At 34.9% G+C, this 12,165-nt stretch overlaps 2 protein-coding genes across 4 annotated transcripts in view; both read left to right on the forward strand.

Moving 5' to 3' along the window:
• Window positions 1-8,059, forward strand: part of LOC127957263 (ras GTPase-activating protein 4) — a 34,430-nt gene extending 26,371 nt beyond the window's left edge. The window contains exons 12-21 of the mRNA XM_052555723.1: window positions 216-328; window positions 435-627; window positions 3,424-3,561; window positions 3,809-3,953; window positions 4,210-4,382; window positions 5,216-5,353; window positions 5,538-5,673; window positions 6,283-6,403; window positions 6,590-6,648; window positions 7,067-8,059. Coding sequence (XP_052411683.1) covers window positions 216-328; window positions 435-627; window positions 3,424-3,561; window positions 3,809-3,953; window positions 4,210-4,382; window positions 5,216-5,353; window positions 5,538-5,673; window positions 6,283-6,403; window positions 6,590-6,648; window positions 7,067-7,194 — 1,344 coding nt within the window. The 3' untranslated portion in view covers window positions 7,195-8,059. The remainder of the gene's footprint in view (window positions 1-215; window positions 329-434; window positions 628-3,423; window positions 3,562-3,808; window positions 3,954-4,209; window positions 4,383-5,215; window positions 5,354-5,537; window positions 5,674-6,282; window positions 6,404-6,589; window positions 6,649-7,066) is intronic.
• Window positions 8,060-10,322: 2,263 nt separating this feature from the next.
• LOC127957259 (CAP-Gly domain-containing linker protein 2) overlaps window positions 10,323-12,165 on the forward strand; it is a 40,758-nt gene continuing 38,915 nt past the window's right edge. Inside the window, exons 1-2 of one of the 3 annotated variants that reach the window (XM_052555714.1) lie at window positions 10,323-10,706; window positions 11,294-11,510. In XM_052555714.1, coding sequence (XP_052411674.1) covers window positions 11,396-11,510 — 115 coding nt within the window. In that variant the 5' untranslated portion in view covers window positions 10,323-10,706; window positions 11,294-11,395. The remainder of the gene's footprint in view (window positions 10,707-11,293; window positions 11,511-12,165) is intronic. The other 2 variants (XM_052555713.1, XM_052555715.1) reach the window with 2 other exon arrangements.

Below are 12,165 nucleotides of genomic sequence, written 5' to 3' on the forward strand. Positions count from 1 at the left end.
CTCTCCACATTTTGAGATTTTTTTTAAAGATTAACATGAATCAGTATATGCACATTTGGATTTCATGTTAAATTAAGCATAATTTTTGCTGTGTTGCAGATCTATTCCAGTTTAATCTTCTTACTGTTTTATTATATTTTATTCCAGCAGTTTTCATAATGTGATCATATGCAATATTACACAAAGGCACCTTTGTCTTCATTCACTCAACGCAGGTGGCTGGGATGCAATATCTACACAGGCTTCTGGGCGCGATAATAAACCGAATCTTTGAAGAAAAGAAATATGTAGAATTGGACCCAAGTAAAGTAGAACTGAAAGAGGCAGGGTAAGACAAAAAGAAAAGATGAATCCTGCTTCCATTTAGCCTTTTTATGGTTGGTAAAAAACAATTTACTTCGAATTTTTCCTGGGTTGTCCTTTTGGTATTATAGGTGTGCAGGTTTGCACCGTCAGCAGACAGAGTCTGATATCATTCAGCAGAGCACCATCCTCCTGCAGTCGTACCTGTCTGAGCTTCTCACCTCCATCCGGCAGTCGGCCTCCTACTGCCCCCTGCTCATCTGCCAGGTTTTCCATCAACTCTACCTCAGAGTTCAGGAGCGCTTCCCTGACCCAGAGTACCGGGTCAGTCACATTCATTTTCAGAAATGATACGTAAAAGTTCACCTGGAACAGTATGGGTTTTCATGGTGTGTCCTGACGAGTCACTTAAAAATGTAAATATGTCCAAATTTCAGTTGATTTAGTTGATTTAGCCATTTCTTCTTTCTTCCAATTCTATAGCCTTTACTTGCACATAATGCAGATTTATTGGTGGACTACTTTGACTATTTTCTACTTCTAGTTCATACTGTAGTTTGCCACAGTACCATTTTAAAATGAGACATTAAAGGATAGTTAATAGTTTGTTGTTAAAAAAATTATGTAGGAGCAGTAATAGATTAATTTATGTCAAGAGTGAACCTCAAAAGATATACACCATAACAGGAGCTCTGACCTTTGTCTCAAATATTTTATTTGTTTCCTTATTCTTATTACATGTTTTAGTAATTATCAAATATTATATGTCCTTTTAAAGCTTAAAACCTCAAACCTGAAAACCGTTTTGAAATCGGACATTGTGTTACCATAGATATGGTATTTTTTTAATCTTTTAGTGGACTACTCCTCCATATAGCGGTGTCATATTTCAAAATGTATTAAGGTCTTTTTGGAATCAAAACTTTTTAGAATCATGACAAAATACATATTGTCTCAAAGGACTGAGTCTCAAGATTCAATATTTGGTGGTTATTTTGTGATAGGATTAATACTGAGAGAGTAATCTATACATTCGTGAAAGAAAAATGCATTAAAAAAATTTGGTAGGGCTTGGATTGCACCCGGTGGCTGTTTGTGGTATAACACCTAAACAAAATTGCATAGTAACCTCAATTTATTTTAGAAGAACTTCAAATTTGGAACACAAATTATTTATACATATGGCTTTAATTTTATACCCAATTTGGATTAAAACCTATTTGTCAAATGAAATAAAAAAAATGGTACAGTATATTTTATTTACAGTAAATTAAAAGTTCTATATCTTTTTTTTTTTTTTACTTAAATTTTTTACAATTATTTCACCTCTGCAATAATCTGCTGATTGTGTTCTTTAAAAAGAGATCAACTTTAGGTCAGTATTCAAAAGTGTTCATGAATTATAACAATTTAAGTTTGAATAGTGCACTTTCAAGTTTGTATTCAAGTCCATTGTCTATGTGTACAATATTTACAAAATATTGTTTATCGTAAAAATAAACAATATTTACAGTGTTTTTCATTTGTCCTGCTGGTGCATTTTTTCTGAATTTTACCTATTAATTATAGCCATTTAACATAACAGTATAACTGAAAGCCATTATTGTATTTAATAGGCTCTAAAATATATAACAACTTTTAATTTAAGTGATTTTAAAACATTCTTCACATAAACTATATTATTAACTATACAGATTCATCTTTATTCAAGCTACAGTATAAAAGTTAATAAGCAGCTAGAACAGTCCTAGGATCTCTCTTTTTCTTTTGTTCTTTGATTTACATCAATGAAATACTTCACATGTTTCACTTTAAAAGCAGCATTGTCTCTTTAAAACCTGATGCACATGACATGGATCTAACACATATCCGAATTTTACTGCGGTGTTTAAGCGGTGTAAACCCAGGTATGTGTCGCAACATTCTCGGGTTATATAGAAAAAAGAAGGGAAAAGTTAATCTTCCGAAATGAAGCAGCAATATCTTCTCAGGTAAAAGTTATTAGAACGCTTATGACAGAACACAGTCTCAATGTTCTTGTCTTCGGAAGATGTTTGGAAAATTTGGAAAAAATAAAATTCACTTATGTCAGAAACAGTGGATCTCTTTAAAAACTGGCTGTTGTTTTCACTTCACTGCATTGTTATAATTCATAATAGCTGAACCCACCAACTTGTGACTGAGACTTTTACACATGGCCAGTGTTAATTTTATGCCCTGTATATATATATATATATATATATATATATACTATATTTGTATTAAACCATATAAAATATATGATATACAATGAAAAAAATTAAATATATTGCTTGTATATTGCTATTAAATTCTACAAATAAACAAGTAACACACTGAATTAAACGTGAACACAGTACTACATTAAACATGGTATTGTCTTGTAAAAATGTACTCAAGCTTAGAAAAATCTTTTTTACAGTGTAATGCCACACAAGCAAGAGTGCTGTTTTTTCTCAAATATCAGCACAATTACAAATGTAATATTTAATTTATAAAACAGTTCAATAACCAAGAGGTTGACAATCAGTGCCTTACATTTTTTTAACACAAAACTGTCTGTTTTTGCTCTATGTCACCAGTAAAAATAGTTCCAAACAAAGCCATAGCCGATCCATTTCATGTCTCAGAGCAGCTCATAGCAGTGTTTTGTTTCTGAATTAATCTGCATTTTTGAAGGAATCGGTTGACTGATTCAACGACTCACTCATAAAGTCAGTTAATTGCTTAATTTCTGATTACCTTGGCTCCTTTTGAACGATCAGCTGAATTATTTTATGGCTAACTCATTAAGACCTATTGGTGGTTTTAGTTTCAAATTTAAAAGAATCATTTAATTTTTTCAGTTATTTCATATTTTCTACAAAATTGTATATTTTTACTATTAAACATGAATCATGAAATTGTTATAGCAGAACAATGCATTAATGCAGTGCAAAGAAGACCAGCCCTGTAGTGTATTAATATTCTAGTCTAATTTATTGAATAAATTAAAAGATTTGGCATGAAAGATCACACATACATTTAAAAAGGTAAAATATGTATATTTCTATTTAATATTCTAAATATATATACATGAGCTGTTTGTATATATTTCCTCAGAAGGTGAAGTTCATTGCTGTGACCAGCTTCCTGTGCCTGCGGTTCATCTCTCCTGCCATTATGTCTCCAAAACTATTTCACCTTCGAGAGAAACATGCTGATGCCCGTACCAGCCGCACACTTCTGCTACTTGCCAAAGTATGATTCTTTTACATATTTACAGTAACATATCTGCATAGTCACATTGTTCAGCTTTTATGTCACTATAATAGAACAGAAATCAAGCTCAGATCCTTTCAGTTAGTGGAGGATACATGTTGCACTCACTTCTGCAATAACATCCACTATTTAGGTCACAGTGTAGTCACGGATTACGACCTCAGAACATTCATAGAGCTCATTATTCCATCTTACGTCACTGGGACTGCCTCGTGTGTTTCCTCAGGCCGTGCAGACCATTGGGAATATGGACACTCTTGCATGCTGCTCTAAAGAGCCGTGGATGGTCTGCTTGCAGCCAGCCATACAGCAAGGCATCACCCAACTCAAAGACTTCATCAATAAACTGGTCAACTGCCACGATTCAGAGGGTGAGCTGCGCTCAATCAGTCATTAGATGAAAAACTGAGTGGATCCCGGTGCTTGGCTGGACACTCATTCATACCTGTCCGATCTGATCAATCTTTAAATAGTCAATGCTTTTTTTATGTTGGAGTTGCAAGTTTAATTGTGTAGTTCATCCAAAAATGAACTGACCCTTAAGAGATGGAGCTCATAGCCAAGACCCTAATTTGATTCACTTCTCTTGATTCACACTCTCTCTTGTTTGCTTTATTTTTAAAACAGATCTTGAGCTTCAGACACGAATGAGTCTCCAGTGTGGCACTATGGAGAAAGAAGGCTTCCTCTTCCTTCACAGGACCAAGGACAAGTGCATGCCCATGACTTCACCCTTTAAGAAGTACTATGTCACGCTCAGTAAAGACACTCTGTCGTACTCGCGGACGCAGCACTCTAAAGTGAGTAGCAAAGTATTCATTATTATTACTATGAGATCAACTTTACTCCTGACTCATAATAGAAGTTTTTTTTTTTACTTACAAATAACTTTTATGTATTTGCATTAAAATAATAAAAACCATTATAACTGTTAAATATTATTTTATTATTACAATTTTTAAAACTTATTACATTCTACACTACTAATATTTCACCATATTTATGCTGTCATAGTTTTATTCGGTTTTTTGAATTTGCATTTGTTTTATATTTTCACATTTTTATTTATTTTAAGTTTAGTTTAATTTTTTACAAAATGTGTTTTTGTCATTTTTTTATTATTCTTTAGTAAATATTACTATTTATATTTCATTTATTTTTGTTTCAGGTTTACTTTTAGTTTTGATTGATTTCTGGATAATTTATTTGTTTATTTCAGTGAGGCCTAAAAGCAATATTTCTAAATTTTAATAAAATATAAATATAAATTTAATAAAACATAAATATTATATGAAAAATTGCATGGAAATGTACTTTAATTCAGCTTTATTTCAATTAACTAAAATGTCTTCAATAGTTTGTTAACAATAATAATCATGAAATAAATTATTTCAGTATTATTTATTTCATATGAATGTAGTACAAACTAATAAATTCCCTCAAATATACTAGATTATTTAAGTCACAACCAACAGTTTTCAAATGTTAGTGTGCCTGGGTACAGTGTAGGAGCATACTTGAGATGAAATTAGTTTTTTTTTCTAAAATTGGCCAAAAGTGTCTATAGAAACACCCACATACACTTTACAGCATCTAAGATAAATTAAGCAGACTCCGTTCTCTGAATCTGCAGAAGAGCTCGTCTATTTCGCTGCCAAAGATCCGGGCCGTAGAGAAGGTGGAGGAGAAGTGCTTCGGCAGTGCCAACGTCATGCAGATCATCTCAAGTGAAGATTCTGGCCTGCAGGAGACCCTGTACCTCGACTGCAAAGTTAGTGTTGATAAATTTAGAATTGATAAATTCACAGATAAATCGCGGATGTGGCTATTCAAAGACACTGACTCAGATATTTGTTTTTTGTTGGTGAGCTTATAAGAATGAGCCCTGAAAAACCTCAGAAGGGTTATTTGATGTCTCATTGTTTGATACTCTTTGTCTCTCTGTGTGGCTGTAGAGTGTAAACGAGTTGAATCACTGGCTGTCAGCTCTGAGGAAAGCCTGCAGTCACAACACAAATACTATGAGCTGCTATCATCCGGGCATCTATAAAGCAGACAGATGGAGCTGCTGCCATCAGAAGGAGAAATCAGGTACTGCAACTATTGATAACCAAACCTTCTGGGGGATTGGGAAGATTGTTTTGCTCACCAAAAATACTTTTATTGGATGAAACATAAAGTAAAAAGGTTATATTGTGAAGTATAATTAAAATAATTTTTTTCCAATGTATTATATTTTGAATTTGTAATATGTAATGTATTCCTGTGATGGTGAAGCTGACTTTTTAGCACCTCTCAGTGTCTTCAGTGTCTCATGATCCTTCAGAAATCATTCGTATATGCTGCTTTGATGCTCAAGAAACTTTCCTACTGAAATTATATTCAATCCTAATTTTGATTAGTAATATGCATTGCTAAGAACTTCATTTGGACATCTTTAAAGGCAATTTTCTCAGTATTTAGATTTTTCTTTCCAGATTTTCAAAAAGTTGTATCTCAGTTAAATATTTCAGTTAAATATTAAATATATCAGTGGGAAGCCTTTTTATTCAGCTTTCAGATGATGTATAAATCTCAATTTCGACAAACTGACCCTTATGACTACTTTTGTGGTCCAAGGTGACAGATGTCTTTACCATTGCTTTTCTTCAGTTTATTGTGTCCTTGCTGAATAAAAGTATATTTCATATATGTTCATAGACCCAGGCTGTGATAAAACCAGGCATGGAGTGACCCTGCAGGAGTGGTATGACCCACTGGACCCAGATCTGGAGGCTCAGCTCATCTATCAACATCTGCGTAGTGTCCAGCATGCCATGCGGTAATGCAGCATTAACATCCTGGCACTGTGTATTCATTTATGTCAGCTGAAAGGATTGACAATAAACACATAATTATATACAAAAATAGACAATTACAATTACATCCCTTATATTCTTGTCTAAAACCCAGGTCAATTTACTATAATCCAGATCATCTAAAAATGATCCCTTGTACTTCTTTGCAGAGATAAGTATTATAAGTTGAGAGAGCAGCAAGGAGTTAAGGAAGCAGATTCAGTAAGAGGTAAGTTTTCAACCTATCAAAAACATTTCCCCCCGGTTTGAAAGACAAGGCTTAAGAGTACTAAAATATAATTCTGAGCTGTTTCAGCTTTAAAAAACCTGGACCGAATAATCCTAAAATATATCATTGCCTTTGTTTTGCACACCAGTAATGTTTTTTTAAGGCATGCTTATAAAAAACAACTTAAGTGACCTAAGGGGAAGTTGTGCCCTAATGGTTAGAGAGTTCGACTCCTAACCATAAGGTTGTGGGTTCGAGTCTCGGGAAAATTTGAAATGTTGCCTTTGCCAATTAAAATAAGTTTCAATAACTTCTATTATGCCACTTTTTACAAGATAAAAGTGTACCCAGAATGTGTTGCATACGGCACTTGAATATGGCAGCTTCTCATAAATAAAGGACTGTTTTGATTTTACAGACATGAAGAAAGTAGATGGACTATCAAAGCTCTTCAGTGTTCTCCAAGACCTGCATGATGCTCATGCGGCGGTGGAGGAGGAGGAAAGGTCAAAGAATAAAAATGTTTTCTTGGAGTTACAAACGTAAACAAAAGGACTTTTGAACTGGTTGCATTTCATACTATAATTCACCGAGTCACCGAGCTCATACGCAGGCTTCAAACCTGCTATTATTTGACACATAGATGAGAAAAGAAATACTGTACAGTAAGTTGGATTTGTTCTTGTATTCTTTTGAACCGATTCTTGATGGTTAGATGGATATTTAGAGGGCTGCGATCACAATCCCTTTATTAAAGGATAGTTGTGCTGTATTTGCTAAATATTTGGTATTAAGGACAGTGGTGATTCAAGTGGGTTGCTAACTCAAAACTGTGTCTTGTTAGCATTTCTGCAGCTTTTACATGTATTCCAACAAAACTTTTTCAACATTAACTTCGCACATTAATCAGCATCGGTCCTTCTTTAACGTGCTTTTGACTTTACAAAGCACCGTGGATATGCATCTTATAGCTCTTCCACCGTGTCATTTTTCATTAAATCAGTCTTATTAGAATGTTTATATAGATTTTGAAGACGTTCGTTTTTCATTTCTTTTTTAAATCTGTAGGTTGATGGCAAGAGGAGAATTTTATTCTTGGATTTGAATACCGTGTAAAGCTAAGTCTCAATGCCTTGTCTGTATGTGTCATGTTTTGTTGTTATGTCTTTTTATGATATGAACTGTAAACCATTATGCATTGTGCATTTCACAAAAACTGTGTATTCCTGTCACTTTTAAATGTGGAACGTTACTTTTTTTCCTGAAAGGTGGCGATGTTTAGTATTTCTCCACTAGGTGGCATAACAGTGTTTCTTATTGTTCATTTGAATTTAGGCCTCATTTTCAGTACAAGAAGTGCTTATAAACACACACACACACACATTTAAATAAATAAAATCTTTAAAACTAATTCCAGTGTTTTAAATTCCTCTGCACTGCAGCCATGTTTAATTATGGCTGTAATTTATTACCTTTGAGTAAATATTATGTGTACAAATCTCTTAAGAACAGCCTGCATTAACATAACTGAAAAATTATAAGAGGATTATTTCAGACTTTTTTGAGGTTTTAAATGTTTGTTTTAACCCTAAATTATGTAGTTTAATTTGCATACATTCACAATATTTAATTTTTCTTGAGGGGACAAAAACAATTCTGTCAAAGTTTTGTGTTTATAGCTTTGGATACTCTTGAGTTTTGGAAATACAACTGGATGTCTTTTTATGGCATATCAATAATTATTTACTAAACATATTCACTGAATATGACCAAGTCAGGTGACAGTATGTGGGCAATAAAGATTATGAATTGAGTATACTACTCATTAAGACATTTGGACCACTTTTTCTTTCTTTCTTTCTTTCTTTCTTTCTTTCTTTCTTGTATTTTGTTATTAATTCAGTTATGCATCCTTATTTTTTCATTCATTATTTTTTTCTACATTTTCAGAAATAAAGGTACAAAACTGTCCTTTGCTGCTGTACCCTTTCAAAAAGTAATGTACACGTCATGTTCTATTACTACTTTTAAATTACTAATATTCATATTTAGTACTAATATGAACCGTTTAGGCGTAAAAGAAAGGTGCAAAGATTTTAATTTCAGCTGTTGCCCCAGTGACAGCACCGTACCTTTTATAAGAGCATAGGCTTCTTGTTATAGTTTTGAGTGTGTTATTATCTGGTTTGAGAATGTGACATGTACAGCTCCTGTTATTAAAGAGTCAAAGTGGTGCCTTATGTTTACAAGAAAGAATGTGCTTCCTGTTTTCTCTTCAGTAGTCATCTGAAACATGACCAGCCCTCTCTGTTCTTTTCGTTTTTTTCTCCACCTCAGTTCAGTCTGTTTTCCTCTCTCTGTGTTTTCTTTGGAGGGAAACACATAATTGTGTTACACCACCTTCTGTACTATTAAAGACAGGCACTATTATTTCACATGCTAAAGAAAAGGGCACTAGTTGGAGGACCAGGAATTTTTTTTTTTTTTTTTTTTTTTATTACGGCTAAGCTCTGTGTTTTATGTATGAGGATTTGAATAATAACTATGTTTATTTTAAAATGGAAAGATGACATGCAAAGGAATCAGTTGATGCATTTTTGGTTATGATGAATTTAGCTTATTACCTGACCAGCTGATGATTTGTTGGTTCAGTAATATAGCAGGATCTTCATTACTTTCAACTTCTACTTTTCTGACACATTTCTTACATATTTAAAAGGTATTTTAAGCATGTTTTAATTTCCTCATGATCATGTTTATGTAATTGTATGCATCGACAAATGAATAAAAAGGCATGAAAATTAAGTAAAAGTTCTTATGATCTTTTTTTTTTTTTGCACCTTTTGTGTTTCTTGTATTTTTTATATTATTATTTTATTTCATTTTGATTTAATTTTAAGAATCTTCAGATGACGTGTCTGTGTTGTGGACAAGCGGTCTTTATTCAATAATTTAATCCACGGCCGGAAATACATAAATTCCACAGCAGCTGGACTTGTTGCTTGAGTTTCCGGCTGGGCTGCCCATGCTTCTTTTATGTTTGTGTCAAAAATCTAGTGGTAGATAGATACTGGTTTAACAATTATATGGCCAAAACAAGCTTGGCCTATTTTTAAAGCAGAAGTATTCCAGTAGGGATAACAGAGTATCCAAAACTGTAGTAGTTAGCTAATAGGAAGTCCGACTCGTTTCGTGGGAATCGGTTCTTTCGAACATATGTTCAAACCGGTTAAGCGATTCAGTAACGATTATTCTTTATGGTCCCCTGTCTTCCCCCGGCATATGCTACATGCTCGTTACAGTAAAGCCAGGAATAATTATTTATGTTTAATATGTTATCAGTTAAGTTTGATTACAAAGAGTGTAACAGTAATTTTGCCGCAATGTTCAATTTGCTGCAGTCCATCCATCTTACAAAATCAAGCGACTAAATTAACTTAACATGCAGCCCTGGTTCGTTGCAAGTTTTTTTATTTTTTCATTTGTTCATATTTCCATTGTTTTGCCGCTGCTATCAAATGAATGCGATAAATTCTGTTCGAATCGTCCAAGAGTCGGACGAAATCAGTGCGATTCGTGAGCACCAGTTTTGTTCGCCCGATTCATATAAAAGATTCGACTCAAAAAGAACGATTCACGAATCGGACGTCGCTATAACGGCATGTGAGCCTGAAGACATTTACCCCTCCTGTTTAATGACCCCCATCTATTCAGAAACCATTTGCTCACCCTAAACTTTGACACACTTTCGGTGTCATTTTTGTCTTTTGACATTTCTAGGTATCTGTGTGTAAAAGAGCTTTCCTAAAATGTGCCGGTGTCTGTGAGCCTCGCATCCTGTCCCACTCTCACTGCCAGCTTTAGCTCAGCATCCATATTTTTCGCATCCGTGTGGGAGCGAGAGAGAGAGAGCGAGCGAGAGAGAGAGAGAGAGCAAAGGGAGTGGCAGACGCTGACAAATCTCATGCCGGGGAGCCGACAGAGCCATCCCTACACAGACTGTCTGAAGTTCACCGGAGCCGACTTCTTGATAATTCACTGGATTTGGACTTCATAAGGTAGGCTAATGGTGCTGTTTGTGAGAGCGGGTCGGCTTTATGTCGCTTGACAGGGGCGTGTGAAGACGGTCGCGATCACGCCGCAGTGAAGAGCCAAAACAATAGAGCAGCGGAGTCCACGGCGCAAATGAGCCAGCAGACTAAACTTCCGCCGGTTTTAGGATATATTATACGCTTTATGCTGCAGTTATCTGCCTTTTGAAGTGAAATTCGCGGAGTTAGTTTTTAAAGGAGCAAATTTAGGGTTTGGACGGTAGCTGTGATGACAGAATATCGAAACTGCCGACCTCAGTGGATAATGGGTTTCACTTCACAGATAGGCTAAAATGACCTTGCTTTATTACTGATTTATCACTCATTGGCAAAACAACGCATTCTCAGTCTGTCGGTGTCGATAACATTGTATTAGCCTCATCCAAACGATAAAATGTTGCTTTTGTGTCTTTCTTTGCCCTGAAGCGTCACATTATTGATGCTGTGGCTCAGCCAGTATCCTGTTATGAACTGAACATGGGCCATTCAAGGCCATTCATATAGTAAAGTGCATCCAGCTGTGTGTTTCAAACACTAATGATGGTTGTCTTCAGTCCCGCAGGTAGAATGGAGAGGGATATCCGCCATCATCACATCTAGTGCCTCGAGAAAAACCCTTAATAAGCTGCAAACCTGAAGTTTCTCCAGTGGACATAATGAACATGCTGAAGTCCAGTGGCTTGAAGATCCCTGGCAGGGGTCCTAAACACTCCAGTCCAGTGGGACGAACAACTGCTGGCCCATCAACCAGTCCTGCGGCTCAAAAAGACAGTAAGTCAGCTTCAGACCCACACAAGCCAGTGATATGTCTCATCTTATTAGCCATCACTAGGGCCAGAAATAATCTTCAGACACACCTCTGCACCAGCATTATTTGCATTTATCTTATCAGCATCATCTTATTTTATAAGATTAAGCTTTTCATTAGATATTTGTTTCATTTAATTTAATAATAAGTAATGAAAATATTGAAGCAAGTGTGCATTTTGGCAGAAATCTGTGTCATGTCCTCCTGTATTCTAATGTTGTAGATTCCATGTTGGGTGGATTATTATTAAAAAAAAAGCTACAATGTTTTTTGGACACAATGCCCTGGTATTTGATGCCGTGGTAACTGTACAATGCAAATATCATGGTATATGACCATGTTTATCATGCACTACAATGGTTCGTATATCAAAGCACCACCTCAATGCCTGCAAGGGATGAGTCAGCTGTTGTCAGTTGAACTGCAGTGGTTTGACTGAAATGAGACATTTTTTACTGATTTGGAACCAGAGAGCCTCTGTTGCATTTTTGCTACTGTCAACCAATCGAAAGTTTGAGGCCAGTAAGATTTGTTTTTTAATAAATTAATACTTTTATTCATGCTAATATCGTTATCCTTATAGTTATCTTTTTTGGTGTGAACAGGCCTTTGAAACAA

The sequence above is a fragment of the Carassius gibelio genome, chromosome B5 (assembly GCF_023724105.1).
Source record: "Carassius gibelio isolate Cgi1373 ecotype wild population from Czech Republic chromosome B5, carGib1.2-hapl.c, whole genome shotgun sequence".
Taxonomy (NCBI): domain Eukaryota; kingdom Metazoa; phylum Chordata; class Actinopteri; order Cypriniformes; family Cyprinidae; genus Carassius; species Carassius gibelio.